At 55.3% G+C, this 16,977-nt stretch overlaps 2 protein-coding genes across 10 annotated transcripts in view; both read right to left on the bottom strand.

The window, feature by feature from the left end:
• RBM4 (RNA binding motif protein 4) overlaps nt 1–469 on the bottom strand; it is a 34,802-nt gene extending 34,333 nt beyond the window's left edge. For all 6 annotated transcript variants that reach the window (XR_002320920.2, XR_002320921.2, XM_078148082.1 and 3 more), the window contains exon 1: nt 58–469. Coding sequence is in view for 4 of the 6 variants with exons in the window: in XM_078148082.1 (XP_078004208.1) it covers nt 58–469 (412 nt within the window). In the remaining 2 variants the exon portion in view is untranslated. The remainder of the gene's footprint in view (nt 1–57) is intronic.
• Nucleotides 389–15,419, bottom strand: RBM14 (RNA binding motif protein 14). Of its 4 annotated transcripts, XM_020968393.2 has the most exons (4): nt 14,980–15,416; nt 9,850–9,960; nt 724–884; nt 389–480 (listed from the first exon to the last, which is right to left on the bottom strand). In XM_020968393.2, exons 1-4 carry the CDS (start codon nt 15,314–15,316, stop codon nt 463–465), a joined length of 627 nt encoding a protein of 208 aa, XP_020824052.1. In that variant the 5' UTR covers nt 15,317–15,416; the 3' UTR covers nt 389–462. The 4 variants fall into 4 exon arrangements, with proteins under 4 accessions (XP_020824052.1, XP_020824053.1, XP_020824050.1 ...); XM_020968394.2 differs by lacking the exon at nt 9,850–9,960 and having other exon boundaries at nt 14,980–15,419; XM_020968391.2 differs by lacking the exons at nt 389–480; nt 724–884 and adding an exon at nt 6,804–7,628 and having other exon boundaries at nt 8,478–9,960; nt 14,980–15,400.
• Nucleotides 15,420–16,977: the final 1,558 nt, after the last annotated feature.

Raw genomic sequence — 16,977 nt, 5'->3', positions numbered from 1 at the left:
GCGCCCGTCAAGACGCCCCCGCCCTTCCCCCCCCCCCCGCCCCCGGCCCGGGCTCACCTTGGAACTCGGTGTTGTCCAGGCCGCGGATGGCCTCGACGGCGTCCTCGGCGCGCTCCATGTGCACGAAGGCGTAGTCCTTGACGATGTCGCACTCGATCACCGGCCCGTACTCCTCGAACTTGGCGCGCAGCTCCATGTTGGTGCACGTGGGGCTGATGTTACCCACGTGCAGCTTGGTGGACGCCTTGCTCTTGTTCTTGCTGGCCTCCACGTTGATGTTGACGCCGTGCAGCTTGTAGTGGTGCAGGTTGCGGATGGCGTCCTCGGCCGCCGTCTTGTCCTCGATGTGCACGAAGCCGTAGTTCTTGATGATGTCGCACTCGAGCACCTTCCCGTACTGCTCGAACAGCGAGCGGATCTCCTGCTCCGTCGCCTCGCGGGGCAGGTTGCCGATGAACAGCTTCACCATCTCGACGGGGCCTGCAAAACACCAGGCTGGCACCGCGTCCCGGGCCGGGGACAGGCCGGGGACCCGCCGAGAAGGGGGGCGGGGGGCGGGGCCGGGAACCCGGGGGACCCACCGGGGGACAGGGGCAGGGCCGGGAGGCGCCGAGGCGATGGGGCTCCGGGGAGCCACGCGCCGCGCCGCGCCGCGCCCGCTCTGGGCAGGGGCTTGGGCCGTCCGCTCGGGACAGGGGCTCGGAGACGGCGCTCGCGGCTCACCCGCAAGAGATGCGGCGCAGCCTCCTCCTCGCGCCTCTGACAAAACGCTAAAATGGCGACGGCCGCAGCGCCGACTCTGGGAGAAGACGGGAGGCTCAGCCTGCCGCTCGATTGGTCACGCCGCCGAGCGGGAGGCCGGCGTTCCAGGTGGGCCCTCCTCCCTGTTGGTTAAGAAACACGTCCGTCACTTAAGGGGCAGGAAGAGCTGACGTCAGTGACCGCTGGGGGCTAAAGACCAACGAGAACGCGTTGTATGCAGTCCGGCCAAGTGGATTGGGCAGGGCGGCACCAGGGGCGTGGCTAACCGGGAAACGCAAAGGCAGGTGGGAGGTAAAGCGGAGCCTGCGCCTAGGGTCCCTCCCTTCCTCGCCCCCTACACCTCCCCCCCCACCCCGCTCCGCAGCTCCGCCCTGAGAGCTTTCTGCCCTAAAAATCTCGGGGCCCCGCCGCCCACCGAGCCCGGAGCCCCGCAACCGTGACGGCCGGCCAGACTTGGGTCACGTGAACGGCTCGTACGGTAGCTCTTCAGCCTGGGTACACAGCCCCTTCATAACAGAGACCCAGGGCTGCCGCCGGCCCCGGCCCCGGCCCCGGCCCCGCCCCCACCCCTTCACCGCCCACGGAGGAGACGAGGCTCAAGGAGGTGCGTGGGAAGGAGGGTCACGCCCCCCTCCCCGGCTCGGTGCGTGCACCTTTGGGCTTAGCTGGGATTTCAGGGAGAAAGAGGAGCCAGCCCCCCTAAGAAAAAGAGGAAAGGAGAGGAGACCCTTCCCAAGAAAACGTGTAAGGCACCAAGTTTTCCGGTTCCATCTTTATTTTTCTCCAGCCAGGCTAGAACGAGCTCCGACACAACTTTAGCTCAGAGAAGCCCGCCCTGCACCGCCCGCCTCCCCCGACGCTGGCCCGGTGAGGCTGCGGACCCGGCACAATCAGATTAAAACCCCGCCAAGTTAGAGCGTGGGCCGGCTGCTCTGCATCCTCCCGGGCCGGCTTTCCAGGCGAGCATCCTCCTTCGGTTCCTTGGGCTAGTCCACCTTCGGTCCGGGCACAATCTCAGCCTAGACAACGCTGGAAGAAGCTTCTCAAAAGGACTGCAGAAGACGCGTAAAGCAGGACATCCAGACAGAAGAGCTTAAAGCACAAGAGGGAGCAGCCAGCATCTCGGAGGGAAAAGCATTAGAGGGGGGAGAGGAGGAAGGCCCGGATAGCTCAGCGACCTAAGGGAGAAAACCTGGCCAATCCGATGGGAGGAGTCACAAACCTTGACCCCAAGGCAGCCGGGCCGCTAGTGCAGAGAACCCTGGGCCTGGAGAGGGCAAGCCTGGAGCTCAAATCCAGCCTCCCGCCCTTGCCAGAGGATGGCCCTGGGCAAGTCTTAATCTTTGGCTCTGCTTCCTCCACAGTAAAAGGAGGACACAAGGAGAACCAAAAGAGACTATACCTAGTAGGCACTTAATAAATGCAGCCCAGACAACGAGCAAAGACACAAGGTGGGGTTGGGGCAGAAAGTTGGTTAAGAGATCTGACAGCAACCTTCTTGAGTCAAGATAGGGTCAACAGCACCCCAAAAGGCCTTGTAATGCAGGCATCCCCTCTTATTCATTCATTCTCTCTCACATACACACACACCCTTATTACTTCACTTTCATCTCACACCATTATTGAGCACCCGCTGTATGCAGTGCAGGAAAGTAAGGCTGGCTCCCCCCTGGGAGAATGAGCAGTCAGTGTGCAGAGAAAATTGGCTCTGCACATCCCGATGTGGCCAGTATGCACCACCCTCAGCCACGCTATCACAGGCTCCGTGTGGCCTGGATGGGAACATTTGGCACTTCAGAACTGGCAAGGCCTTGAAACAAGGTTACAGAGTGTCCAAACTGGGGGAGGGGAACAGGCAATGTCAGAGCTGGAGGGAGACTTCCAATATGCAATGCTAGAACTGGAAGAAATCATTTGATGGGACCCCTAATACACACACTGTGCAGAAATCCAAGGTCCAAGGCAAAGAAGCAATTAAGCCCAGGTGACATAGTTGTCGGCTTTGTTTACAGTTTAGATAATGCTGTTTTGTAAATAATTGGGGGGGGGTTTCCTGGCTTTTTAATGGTTTAATAGATTGAAATCTGGGCTTCAATGGTGAAAAATGACAGGTCAAACGTCTCTAAGCCCCACATGATCCCTAATCAGGCAAACAGCCACCCAAGGACCAATGCTGGAGTCCCCTCTAAATCATCCCAACCCCCAGGGCCATCCATCAGTGACAAAAAAGGGTGACCAATCTCAAGTCGCAATCATCTATACCTGCAGGACAGCCATCAGCCCAAAGTAGATACAGCACAGCCCTTTCTGCCTGGCTTTGAGAACATGCTCACTGTGGCTGCTGCACCTGCAGGGCCAGACAGGAGGCTCTGGATGACCTTGGATAAGGGGGCACTCTGGACCCTTTTCTCCCCTCTTCTGTAAAATGATGAAGTTGGACTAGTCCAGGAGTCCTGTGTATCCCTCTGGGGCTAGTGAAGCCTTGGACCACTTCTCAGAATGTTGTGAAAAACATAAAATGCACAGGATGAAAAAGGAGACCAACTAGGCTGAAATACAGTCATCAAAACAGTGAACAAGTTCCCAGACCCCAGGCCTAGGTGACCAATTCTAATTCTAACCAATCACAACCCTCTAATCCGCCTCTTCAATGAGCCCCCTGCCTGGCTAGGAAAACTTCTCTACAGAAGGGGTGGTCAACTCTTTTCTGTTTTCCCACAGTAAATGCCACAATGGAGCTGTAGGGTCAGACTACCCAACCAAGGTGCTGACCCAGGGAAGTGGCTCAGATGAAACCCAAATGAAGGCTGTAACCATCCCTTTCCTGGGGAGTTGAGTTTAGTCCCCTTAGGGGTTGTCATTTGGTGGTTCATAAAACTTTGGGCTCCGGGCCATCTAGAACAGACACAAGCTACTTCCCAGGAGAACCCAGATATGTCTGCTGGAGTGCCCCTTTTAAAATGTGTGTGACTTTGGACAAATCACTCACCCCTGTTCTAAGTAAGTTCCCTTCCAATTGTTGTATGGGGGCTTTGTAAACTTCACAGGAAATTTTACTTCCTACTGTCTAAACTCCCTTCCCCTAACACTCCCCACTTAGGAGAAGTCTCTTCTTCCCACCACTTGGTGGTCTCAGAACATCTATTTTCTAGCCAGCTCCTTCCCCAGCTGATTCTTCACCCCCAAGAGAACTCCAGCTTCACAGAATCTCAACTTTGGATCAGATCCAAGAATATCAGAACCAGGGGGTACTTGAGAGATCTTGGTCAGGATTTCTTAATCTGGGGTTCACCTCCCTGAGTAATTTCAAGGCATCCATTAATTTGGATGGCGGGGAAATTATGTCTTTATTTTGATGTAATTGGCTTCCTTCGTAATTCTATGAATTTTACTTTAAGCATTCAAAAATAACATCCCCCTGAATGGTCCACAGGCTTCACCAAACGGACTATCCAAATGGTCAAGGACACACAAAAGTTAGGAACTCCTGATCTAGAACCACCCCAAAGAAAGGGACCTAGGCAAAGGCCACAGCCATTCTCCTCTCAACACAAGAGTCACCAAGAACTGGCTGTGGACAGCGATCCCAGAGGCTGTTTCCAGTCTTGTTATCTGAGAGCTCACAATGCTACAGATCAGCTATCCCGTGCATACTCAGGTGCCCCTTCCTTGTTAGGACAAGCCAGTGTGCCCTTTAAAAGTGTAATGGGAAGGAAGTCCTTCCCATTCTCCCACTGAAAGACTCCCCTCTCTCCTGTCATACTTTAACTGGCTTAGGGATTCTACAGTCATCTCACCAACTAAGATGGCACCTCCAACTTAAGGGTCAGGCCTGTGCCTCGGACGCTTCCCATCTCTTCGCCCACCACGGTAGAGTTCTTTGCACACAGGAGGCTCTTCAGACAAGTTGGCGGAATTGTCGGCCAGTGCCTATGATGGTGCTTGGCCCACCAAGGCTCCACATAAAGACTGCATCAAATCAGAGCCAAGTGTGAAAGAACCTGCTTGGGCCCAATTCAGGCTCTCTGTCAATCACCAAGTGCCTCACAACTGGGGACACTAACTCTGCAGAGTAACAGAAAAGTGTGGGGACACCAAAATCCCTACCATTTCCTCTATGGGTCCCAAAGTCTCCTGCTTTTAAACCCCAGGCCTCTAAATCCAAAGCCTACAGGACCAAGATTTGGTTGGCCGGTGCCTCTGGGGCAGTGGTCACCTAAAAAGATGCCTGTAAAAAAAATAACATGCTGTGGAGTCCCACTGCTCCATTGCTGGAGACAAAAAAGCAAAGTTGCCCAAAGAAGCATGGACAAGAGCCTATGCTGCAGTCACTTTCCTCATTTTTCCCAAACCTGGTCCTCACCCCAAGGAGGCACACACCAAGGGCAGCCAGGAGGACATAGCAAGGAGCACAAGTAGGGGACACATGGCCTCAGGCTCTCAGGACAACGCCAGCCATACAGGAACAGCCAAGTCTAAAGACAGTAGGGAACCTGTTGAAGCACCCCTGTCTCCAGCACCTTCATTTAGCTCTACTTCCCCCCCCAAATGGAAGGTGCATGTGGTTGTGGGCACCTCCCAACACCGTACCATACGTGTCATCAACCCCCAAGCTGCCAATTCCCACCACCCTCCTCTGAGGAGACAAGACCCTCAAAGTCAGAAAGATACAACAGGAACAGGAGGGGAGGGGTGACAGAAAATGGCCAGACTGCCCAGCTAGCCTGACTCTCCTGGGAGGGAAAGAGAAAGGGACAGAGGGCTGGCAGCAGACCTGATGTGGCTTATCCCTCTTAGGCAAGGAGGAACTCAGAGAGCCGAGGGGTCCAGGGAGCCTGAGCGTGGTTAGCATGCTCATCCAGGTGGTTCCAGATAAATGCTCACCCTGGGCTGCAATAAGGACAGTCAACTAAGGATTCCCCCACACTACCACCACCACCACCAGGGCAGAAAAGAAAGACAGGAAATCAGAGTGACAAGAAAGAAATGTTACAATCGTAACACTACATCCAACCCTCCAATGCTCCAGTGTAAAAAAATAAAATCCATGACCCACCAGACCCACTGAGAGCTTGAGCCCTACCTATGAAGGCTTACAAATAACCTCAGTGGATGATGAGTTCTGTTGCCCACCCCACCTCATCACTCCCCAGATCTCTTCTAAAGAAAAAATGCAGAGTAGAAGCAAGCAAGAAAAGAGAATTCAAGCCCAGAATCTCCTGATGTGCATCCTAGCCCAGACGTTCCTGGGCAGCCCGATGCTGCCCTGCGAGCTCAACAGAAGAGTTGGCCCCTGAGCTAAAGGAGACCCGAGCACTGACTTCTCCCCATCCATGGCCTAAGAGTGGCCTGGCTTAAGCAAACCATCTACTTGGGGAGATAGTGCCCCTAAATGCACACCACTGCAAGAGGGCCTTCTGAAAGTCCCCTCCCCACCCCTCCAGGTGGAATGGAAATCTGGCTCAAGTAATACAGGAACCAACATCTCCTGGCCAGACTCCAATCTCAAAGTTAAGCCCTGAGGCCTCCTGTCCAATATCACACCACCTCCCTTTCCTGGGTCCCAAGGCCAGGAAAAAAGCGGCAGCTCTCCATTACTTGCTGCTTCCCACTTACCTAAACCTACACCAAGCCACAAGGCTACTCCAGAGCCCCAGTAAAACTGGGAGGCAGGCACAGGTGACGGCGGTGGCAGGATGGAGCAGGGAAGTTCCACTGAGGCAAAGCAGGGTTCCCAGACCAGCTGCCCCCTATGCCATCCCCTCTCCTTCACTGCCTCTTGCCCTGTCATTCCATGTACAGGTGCCATGAAAGCAGAGGCACCACAAGCCAGGGGTGCCAAGGAGGTCACCTCCTAGTTACCTTCCTGCAGGAATGGGTGAGCAACCACTGTCCCTTCTACCCCACAGCCTAATGATTCTGCCCCCCTGGATTTCTGGGATCAAAGTCCAGGTTGCCTTTACTTCAGCTGCCACATCTTGCTGGATGTCACCACTGGCTCCTCGGTGACACTGAGTTCAATCAAGACAATGACAACCAGGTTTCCAAACTGCAAATTGCCCCAAGTTTTATTCATAGTCCATACAAAAGGGAAAAGAAAAAAAAAATGAGGTTTCTAACACCCCCTACTTGAAGAAGATGGGGAACGAGGGGCTGGGGTGTGCTGCTCAACATCAGCTCTGCTCAGTCACCAGGAACCCCACCTCCAAAGCAGCGTGCGGGCAGGGATGGGGTCAAGGGAGCACAGGGGACAGAGGGGCTGACCTGTCCCCAGCCTTCCTCATCTCTCAAAAGAAAAAGACGCCGCTGACCACAGCCGTGGGCTGCTTCCTGTCCAGACGACCTCAAACACCGCGCACAAAAATCCAAGGGACTTCAGGAAAAAGATAAAAACGTAAAGAGAAATCGCTGCTCAATAAAGGTGGGAGGCCAGGGGCAGGGGCTGGGAAGTGGAAGGGGGAGCCGACCGTCTGGAGCCAAAGGCAAGACTTACTGCTGAGGCGGAGGAACAAAAGGAAAGGTTACTGCCGCAACACTACAAAGATTTGGCTGCCTGGGGCAGAACCCACAAGGGAAATCAAACTTGCTCTCGCCAATTGGGCCCCCATCCTGCCCCTACCTCCTCCTAGCTCTGCTTCCACCCACCCGCAGGACGGCCCTACAGGCGGCGCTGGTAGCCAGAGTGCATCTGCGCTGCCCGCAGGTACTCGCTATAGGAGCCCGAGTAGCGAGCGTAATCGGAATGGGCATCGGGCAGGCGACGGTAATCCAGCGAGGACTTTGTCGGCGAGCGGCGGAACGAAAGCTGCGAGTCTGATAAACGGCGGTAATCAGAGAGCTCGGCTAAGCGCCGGTTGGAACCATACCTGGTCGAAAGAAGAAGACAGTTGGTGAATGAAACAGTTGTCTGGGAAGGAGCTCCGGCTGGGTAGGGGGGGGAGATGCCAATGGAGTCAGGGATTGACCATGAACAAACAGGGGCTAGACTGGCCAGGCAAGTCTCCAACAAAGGGGCCTTATGTGCTTTCCACCCCCCTAGGGATGCTGATACAGGGCAAGAAAAATCCAATCTGGGATAAACTGGGGCGGGGGGAGGAACCAAGCCTTTCACTGGCACCTTCCCTTAGGGTCCAAGCCAAGATGCTATCTGGCCACCATTCATTTACTACATCACAAAAAACACCTGGGGGACCCAAGGTGAAAAGTCCAAGTCGGAGAGCCAAGCTTGGTTGCTTTGGAACGGCGAATGCCAGCAAGATACCCACCTTCCCCCAGAGGAGACGCAATAATGACTACCAGGGTACTAGTTCAGATCTATGTGCGCTCAACTTTCCCGTTTCCAAAGCCACAGCTATTGCAGCCAGGACAGCCGTGAGTCACATGTTAGGGGACATCCAAGATGGTGGGAAAGATCAGGGACCCATTCACCAGCAAGGTATGCAGTGGCACATGGGTTGACCCAAACAGGCACCTCCCCTCACAGCCTTAAGTGGCTGGCTCTAAATCAAGCCACACACGGTTCCTGTCTAAAACCGAATTTAAAATCTTGCGAGGCTGCAAAGAGACCTACCACTTGGCCTCATGGTATCCTACGGAGCACCAGGGTGAGTGGAGAGTGAGGAAGGGTCATTGGCTCTAGAGCTTCCCTCCCATCCTAACCTTAGCCCCGTGCCCAAGGCCCCAGCCAGGGGGCGGAGCCTGGGGGCATACAGTACCTTTTCGACATGATGGAGGCGGCCTTTTTGTAGGGATCGTCGTAGCTGTCTCGGGGTGGGGAGAGGCGGGTACGCTCATAGGGCGGCGGGGTGCTGGTGGCGGCGTTGGCAACAGCCCCCTGAGACAGGGACAAGTAGGCTGCGGATGGCTGGCCCGCCCCCTCATAGGTGGCACCTGGCTGGCCCCGGTAAGAAGCAGCAGCAGGCTGGGGAGGCTGCTGCTGGGCAGCATAGGAAGAACCCAACGGGGCCGACGACTGAGTGCGGTAGGGAGCAGCCAGGGCTGCCGCAGTGGGCTGGGCGCCATAAGCAGCTGCTGCCCCATAGGAGCCTGTGGCTGCAGCTGACTGAGCCCCATAGGAGCCAGAGAGGCCCATAGTGGCCTGAGCTCCGTATGCATTCAGCTGCGCTGTGACAACTGGCTGGGCGCCGTAGGAGCCTGCGAGGGGGCCCGCTGCCTGCGCTGCATAGGCGGCTGGCTGGGCGGCATAGGCTGCAGCAGTAGCCGGCTGAGCCACGTAGGCAGCAGGCTGGGCAGAATAGGAAGCAGCTGGCTGGGCTGCATATGGGCCAGACTGGGCATTGTAAGAGGCTGCCGTGGGCTGAGCATTATAGGAGGCCGCAGTAGGCTGGGTGTTATAGGAGGCTGCCTGGGCCCCATAGGCAAGTGAAGATGCTGCAGGCTGGGCCCCATAGGAAGCTGCCTGAGCCCCATAGGAGGTCAGGGAGGAAGCTGCCGACTGGGCGTTGTAAGAGGAGGCAGCAGCCCGCACCCCATAGGAAGCTGGCTGATTACCATATGAGGCAAGGGAGGAGGCCTGTGCCCCATAGGTGGTGAGAGAAGAGGCTGCGGCTGACTGGGCCCCATAGGAGGTAAGGGCCGAGGCTGAGGGCTGGGCACCTCCGTAGGGGCCGAGTGAGGAAGCTCCCCCAGGCTGAGAGCCAGGGCTAGCCAGCTGGGCCCGATATGGGGCTCCCAGGGACACTGAAGGCTGTGCCCGGTAGGAAGCTGCCTGGGCTGTCATGGGCTGGGTCCGATAGGCGACACCCAAGGAAGCAGAGGGTTGGGCTCTATAGGCTGCCCCCAGGGAAACCGAAGGCTGGGCTCGGTAAGTGGCTGGCTGGGCGGTCAGTGGGGTCACGTAGGAAGCTCGGGGAGGCGAGCGGCGCAGGGGACTGCGGTCACGGCCATAGAAAGGAGGGGAGGGCTGCCGGGGCCGCCCATCGAAGCTGGTGGTGCTGTTGCCGAAGGCCTGCTGATAATCAAAGGTGGCAGAGAAGCCACCAGTCCCAGGGAATGCAGTGTCGCCAGCCACTGGCTTCTTGGCCTTTTCCCCAGGGGCCGCCAGGCCCGCTGGCCCCTTCTTCTGACCTTTGATGGAAAGCTCCACGTTGATGCGCTTGCCCTTCACCTCCTTGCCGTTGAGCTGCTCGATGGCGGCTTTGGCGTCGGCTTCCTTTTCCATGTGAACAAACGCATAGTCTGATAAAGCAGCAGACAGAGGGGTTAGCGGTTAGGGGGTAAGCCCCAAACTGGGGACACACACACACACACACACACACACACACACACACACACTCACTCCCAATGGCAGGTCCTGGCTGCTGCCAGTTACGTCCATACACCTCCAAAGCTTTCCTCTTGGACTTGGTGCCCAGGCCAGAGAGCTGCCAATGGCCTTGGGCAGTGAGACAAACTCCGTGAAAAGGACTTCCAGCCAAGCTGGGAATATAAAAGCTTTCTAAATGGCCAGACCAAAGGAGAGATGGGATCCTGAAATAAATCACGCCCAACAAGCTCTAGCCTCCAGGCTGACAGTGGCCACTCACCTGAGTTCACACCCAGGTCTCGGGTTTAAAAACCCTGGGAATCACTCGTTTCCCCCTAATTACAGCAAGGACACCAGGTCAAACCAAGGTTTACCGGGCAGCCATAGCCAGCAATCAGCTACTTCAGGAATGACCCGACTGTGACCCAGAATTTCTCACATCTGTAAGGCACTTTACAAAAACAGTCACGGACTCTCACCAGCAGCCTGTAAAGGAGGCAGGCTCAAGTCACTCTCTCCATTTTACAGATTAAGAATGTGAGACAGCGAATGAGGGGCAGAGCTAGACTCAAATCCAAGGGCTCTGGCCCAACCCCAGGGCTTTTCTGCTTTGACTTAGTGAGGTCTCAGAAACCTCCCAGAAAGCACACCCCAGACCAAAACCTCTTGCTTGTTTCCACAGGCTGAGATACCGGAGGTGAGGGTCACATAGTAAGCAAACCAAAAGAGATGGAGAAAGTGTAGGAAATAAAGCCCAAACACCCCTCTACCACAGGATCACTCCCAGGGCCACACTGCTTCACCACTGCCTGTTTCCAACACCAAGAAAAACCTGTCCCCACATTAACTAACTCTCTCTGACACTGAAGGTTTATCTACAGGAGACATCAGATCCCAATCATTGCGGCCAGAACTACGTCTATCTTCAAAGCACTTAGTACTCTTTCCCTCAAGACCCTCATCTTGGGCACACGGAGGACCACTCAACAAGTCAGCGCAGAGATAACGTCAGACCACTTCCCAACACCAAGTCTGACCCTCCCTGGCCAACAATGCTAGGGACTGGAGAAAGAGGGTATGGCGAAAGTAGAAGGCTAGAGAGAAAGGAGTCAGAGAAGAAATCCTCAATAGTCCAGCCTGGCTCTGGGAAGATATAGGAGCTAAGCCTGCTCACTGCCTCTATCAGGAACAGAGGCAAAGCACCCATTTCTGCTAGGAAGGTGATCATAACATGGAGACTTCTGACTAAATGAAAGCTCAGTGCTCAAAGACAATGGAATTTTCTGCTCCAAAACAAGCACTTCAGCTGTGAGAAACCCACTGATTGCTGAGCCACCCTCCCAAGATGTTCTCCCTGGGCACCAGCATCCTCCTTTGTTCCCTGGGGGCAAACACATGATCATTACAACTCAAATGCAATTTATAAGGGAAACACCTATGTAAGAAGCAATATGGAATAACCAAAATGGCCCTGGGGACTAGGAGGATGAGTGGGTTTCAGGAGCACCTCTAGTGACCTTGGGCAAGTCTCGACCTGTCACCCCATCTGTCCAATCTGTCTTGAGCTAAGGAATGTGGAAGCACTTTGAAAAGTGTGATGTCATACAGCATGTACAAGTTTTCCCATGCTTATTCAGCAGAATTCCCTCCAGATAACAACTCTCAGTTGTTCTAAGAAAGCAAACAAGATGCAGGACTCTTTGTACTTGCAATCTCGGAATCTAACAGAGATACCAGAAGAATAAAATCAAGGGAAACAAAGCCCTGCCTTCACATCCCACAGCCAGACCCAGGTGTCCTTACCATTCAACCAGGTAAACACAAGCTCTCCTCACACACAAGGGAGAGGAAGGAGGCAGGTATTCAAAGTTGGCCTAAGGGAAGGTGAGGGCAGCAGAAAGCAGAACGGGGAGGGGGGGCCAGCGGGGTCCCTAGAAGAGATGAGCCGGCTGCTCTGGGGAAGGGAGAAATAAAACCTGAACGAGAATCACCTGGGCATCTATTTCTAATCAGTCCTGACATGGAATTGGGTAAAAGCAACCAGTAAGCACTGGGAAGAGATGAAAAAATTGTAAGCCCAGGTTCCCTAATTACAGTCCAATTTTGTCCACTTCTTAAAAACGTTTCAAGAGCCAGGCTGAAAAATATATCAAAATCTACATAAAATACATTAAAATCAACTGGAGAAAAAAAAATTCATAGGATTACAACCAAATTCCATCCACACAGAGGGCTCCTGGGAAGCAGACAAAAAAAAGCATATGCCCAGCTGGTTCAAGGAGCCACAGGCCTGCCTGGTCTCAAGAAAGAAAGCCACCCTAAGGGAAGGTCCTGGGCCCAGTAGAAAAGACCAGACCCTAGTTCTTCCATAAGCACAGTAAGGAAAAACACCTGAAGATTCAAGGATCACCAAGAGCCCCATCTTGGCCCTCCAAATTAGATGATGGGATATGGAGAACTTTGGAGAAGACTCTTTTTGCTTAGGGAAAATAAGCAACCCAGGCTCCCCAGCATCACTGCACAATTCCCTCTGCTACTAAGACACAATGACTATCATTCTTCAGTGGGTCCTAAAGTGTAAGGTGGGAATAGCATCTCTTCAGAATCCTCCCAGGCTTGAAGACAGAGGCCAAGACGAGTTCCCCACTTCTCTGGGCAGTCAACAGGACAAAGGCACAGAGAGGCTCAAAACTGCTACTGTAGTACACTGAATTACTGAGCAACTTCCTCCTTCCTGCACCTGGGCCACAGGCTACACTAAAGAAAGAACAACTCCCCCCCAAAGTGGTAGGAGGTAATGAAAAACTGCTCCTCTTTTTTAGCAATCATCTGTATTATCTCCTCCCCACATTCCCTGTCAAACTTCTGTTTGCAGCCAGAGAAAAAAGAATTCTATGGAGCCATGCATCCCCTGCCTCCTGTCCCGTGTTTGAGAGGCTCCCATAGATCTTCTTGATTAAATCAAACAATTTATCAATAAAGAAAGTCCCAAATACAAATAAATGTTTCTAAAATACCTGACGGGGCAGTAAACACATTTCTGCTTGTAGATGCACATTCTTTTCAGTCTAAGCAAGCAGTGGTGAATGATGCAATTATTTTCCCTCTGCTACCCGGTTTCTGAAAAGGCACTGAGCAAAGATGGTTTCTTGACACCATGAATTCCAAGCTATTCTAATCTCACAGAACCAACATTCTCAATTCTCCACTCAGAATCCAACCTACAGAAGGAGCAGTTCTGACATTTATTAAACCGCTTAAAAACAAATACTAGCCAAAGTCAGATTCCCCACTTCCCTCCCTAAAATCCTTTCCATTCTTTCCTCAGAACAAAAGCAAACTGCAAACACCATAGCCCCAAAACACCTGGCAGAAGAGCCTGGATCCGGATATTCCTGGACTTCCATAACCTGAGTTGAGGAAAATAGAATGCCATATTAATGCAGGATGAGAAAGCTATTTCCCATTAAGGAGAAGTGGAGGGCCAAATTAAATCTTTACCCTATCCACCCCTGCTGGAAGAAGTAGATACACCAAGAAGGAGCCTTCCTGGACCAGACCAGCAGATCCAGAAAACACATGGAGGGTTTCTGTCCCTAACACTTCTCTTGCTGAGTCCTAACAGCCCCCAAATAGAGGCATAAAAGACCCTCAAAATAACATCCTACCTCCCTCTCTTTTGACATCCAAGAAAATTATTTTGGCTTTTGCAGATGATGAGGAGAAGCTAACCTGATCCCATCTAGAAAAGATGCTAAACTACACAAGGCTTTTGGCTTTTTCCAATTCCTGCCAAAGATGACAGAACTCTGGACAAACTGTCCCGTCCAAAACAAAGTATCAAACGGGCTGGCTGAATTCTATAAGAATATGTGCTGTACAAGACAACCCTGAAAGACTTACGATGAAAAATGTTGTCTATCCCCAGAGAAAGAAGTGATGTGTCACTCTTTGGCTTTTATTTTTCTTGATTTGTTTTGGCCTATGTTTTCTTTCACAACATGACTACACATGCATAACCTATATCGAACTGCTTGCCTTCTCAATGAAGGGGGTTGGAACTCAGTTTTAAAAACGAATGTTAAGAATTGTCCTTCCATGTGCTGGAGGAAAATAAAGCGCTAAATAAGTTTAAAAGTAGAAGCAAAAATAAGCACTTAAAAAAAAAGAACACCTGCTACATAGGAGAGAAATTGAGCATTAAGCCACCCCAAGCAGATGACTGGAAAAGTAAACCATTGCAGTTAACTGGGGAGGCCTAAGTCTGCCTCCTTTAAGCGAAGGATGACAGGCTCGAGGAGGTGCAGGACAACAAAGAACCCAGGCATTCAACCGTGACTTACAGCAGGCATACCTCGTCCTGGGAGCTAGGCCTCAGGTTAAAGAATTGGGCAAAGTTCCTCGGGAGGCGAAGGCCCACTCACTGTGTGTTCAAGCACAGGGACTTAAGAGGAGGCATGTGCAAGGGACCCCTCCTCTCCCCGCACATCCGGGGCTGCGAAGCTGAGCTCCGGGACAGGCCCTCGGAGGGAAAAGCCCCTTTCACAGGACCGGCTCCTTACAGACTTCAGGGCCCCGTTACCTTCCTCTCCGGCGCATTCGTCAGCATCGAACCGGCGGGAGGGCGGGCCCACAGCCCTGACCTTTCACCCCTCGCCTCTGACCGACGTCCAAAGGGGCCGGAGGGCAAGGGGGCCGGCCCCCGCGCCTCCGGATCCGGCGTGTCCCCGTCACTTCCTAACACTTTCCGACCGTTCGGCGACCGCCCCACCCCGCCCCCCCCGGAAGAGGGGGAGGGGAAGGCGCGCCCCCGCCGCGCACACGCGCTCCCGTCCCCCCACACTGGTCACCGGCTTAAAGCGTCCTCGCCGCCGACGCCGACGGGCGCGGCCCCGAAACGCGCCCCCGCGGGTCCTGGCCCCGGTCCCCCCCCGGGCGCGCCCCCGCGTTACCTTTGACCACGTCACACTCGATGACGGGCCCGTGGCGCTCGAAGAGGCTACGCAGCTCCTGGCTCGTGCACGCGGCCGACACGTTCCCCACGAAAATTTTCCAAGTGTTGAGAGGCCGCGGACGCGACATTTCCACCACGAGGGCGCGCCCCGGCCGGAGTTCGTGGCCGTGCAGGGCCTCAATGGCGCGCAGCGCGCCCGCGGCCTCGCGCACGTGCACGAAAGCGAACTGCTTCATGACGGCGCAGCTCATGACGGTGCCGAAGCGCGAGAAGAGGGCCGCGAGCTCCTCCGGAGTCGTGTCCGCCCCGTCTACGTTCCCCACAAAGATCTTCATGGCGCCGCCGCCCCCGGCCAAGAGCTCGCACCCCCCCCCGCCTTTCCCCCGAGCGACGACCGAGACGTCCGCCCTGACGGCCGTCCTCCCCTGGAATGGAGGGCGGACGAGAACCCCGCCGCGCAGGCGCAACGCGCCGGCCAATGGCAGCCGGCGCTCCGCGCCACCGCCGGCCAATGAGAGCGGCGGAAACGGCCGCGCGCGGGGGCAGCCAATCCCCGCAGCCGGGGAGCCCGCTCGCTGGGCGAGGGAGCTCGGAAAGGAGGGCGGCGGCGGCGGCGCGCGCGCGACCAACGGCCGCCCGCCCCCTCTCCCCCCGCCCCTCCTCCCCTTCCCCGCTGCGGGGACAGAGCTGAGCTGGGGGGCGGAGGGGGGTGGCGAGCGAGGAAGAAGCCTCTGCAGCCGGGGGTGGGGGGGGAGGGGGGGGGTTGCCCGCCCCGCTGACCTCAGGGCGCCGCCAGGCTCCCGCCCGCCGGAGGGGTGTGGCTCCGAGGGCGGGGGCGGGGGGGGCGGCCGGCGGTCCAGCGGCCCAACTCGGCGCCTCCCCGGCTGCCGCGGCCCTCCCCGGCTCCCAGATCTTGCGTGGCTCCCAGGGCCTGCTGGCCCACCCGCCGCGGCCCCTACCTTTGCGGCTTGGCCTGCCATGCCTCCTCGACGTTCCGGTGCCGCTGTTCCCCAACGGCATCGGCATTCCATCCCCGGCTCGGAGCCTGGAACAGCGCGCCCCCCAGAGGGCGCCCCCTTCCTGGCCCGGCACAGAAAAGTGGTCGAATTCGAACCCAGGGCCTGTGCCTCCACACCGCGTGGTCAGCCCCTCCCCCGCCACCGAGGTGGGGCCCTCGGCCGCCCTCCCCCGACTCCTGCTTGTGGTCCTTAGTAACTCGGGGAGCCTTTCCTGTCCACCTTAGCGCTCAAGCAGCCGTGCCATGTGTGCTGAGCGCCTGCTGTGTGCTGGGCTGCGGTCTGTGCGGTGCACGGAAAGGCGCTGGGGCCCAGAGGGGTTGGGGAAGGCTTCCTGCCACAGCCGGAGAGGCCAATAAATAGCGAGAGACGAGAAGGGAGAGCCTCCCGGGGATGGGGTGCAGCTGGAGAAAGGGCTGCCATGGAGAGTCATTGGACAAAGTCAGGATGAGCCAACGTGGGCAGGCAGGTGGCATGCGGCGGGCGCGTGCCGGACTTCTCATCCGTCTCTCCATAGACATTCCATAGAGCAACTAACACAAGGCGGCTTTCTGTGTTCCCAGTGTGATTTCGATGGTGTAGTTAGTGGTGGGAACTCCCCACGTTCACATTCCTTCCCCTGATACAGTTTAGTAACTGGAATTTATCATTTTTTGAGAGGTTGGCTGGGACACTGAGAGTTTAAGTGACTTGCCCAAGGTCACATGGCTATTATGGATCAGTGGAAGGATTGGAATCCAGGGCTTTGTGACTCCAAGTACAGCTATCCCTTCACGATGCCGCACAGCTTCTCTGCCCCGCATACAGCAAACACTTAATAGGTGGTTGTTGCATTGAACTGAATCCATGCAGTGGGCTGGAGGCATTCCTTCTTTGGGTTTACACGGACAGAAGTATAGGCCTTGGGATGGTTAGGAGCAGCCCCTGATTTTCAAAGTGTTTCTCCTCAGTTCTTGGTTCCATTTACTGTCCCAGGAGAA

Source organism: Phascolarctos cinereus, unplaced genomic scaffold (genome assembly GCF_003287225.1).
Source record: "Phascolarctos cinereus isolate Bilbo 61053 unplaced genomic scaffold, phaCin_HiC Scaffold_9;HRSCAF=440, whole genome shotgun sequence".
NCBI lineage: Eukaryota > Metazoa > Chordata > Mammalia > Diprotodontia > Phascolarctidae > Phascolarctos > Phascolarctos cinereus.
This window is presented reverse-complemented; position numbering and strand designations above follow the sequence as displayed.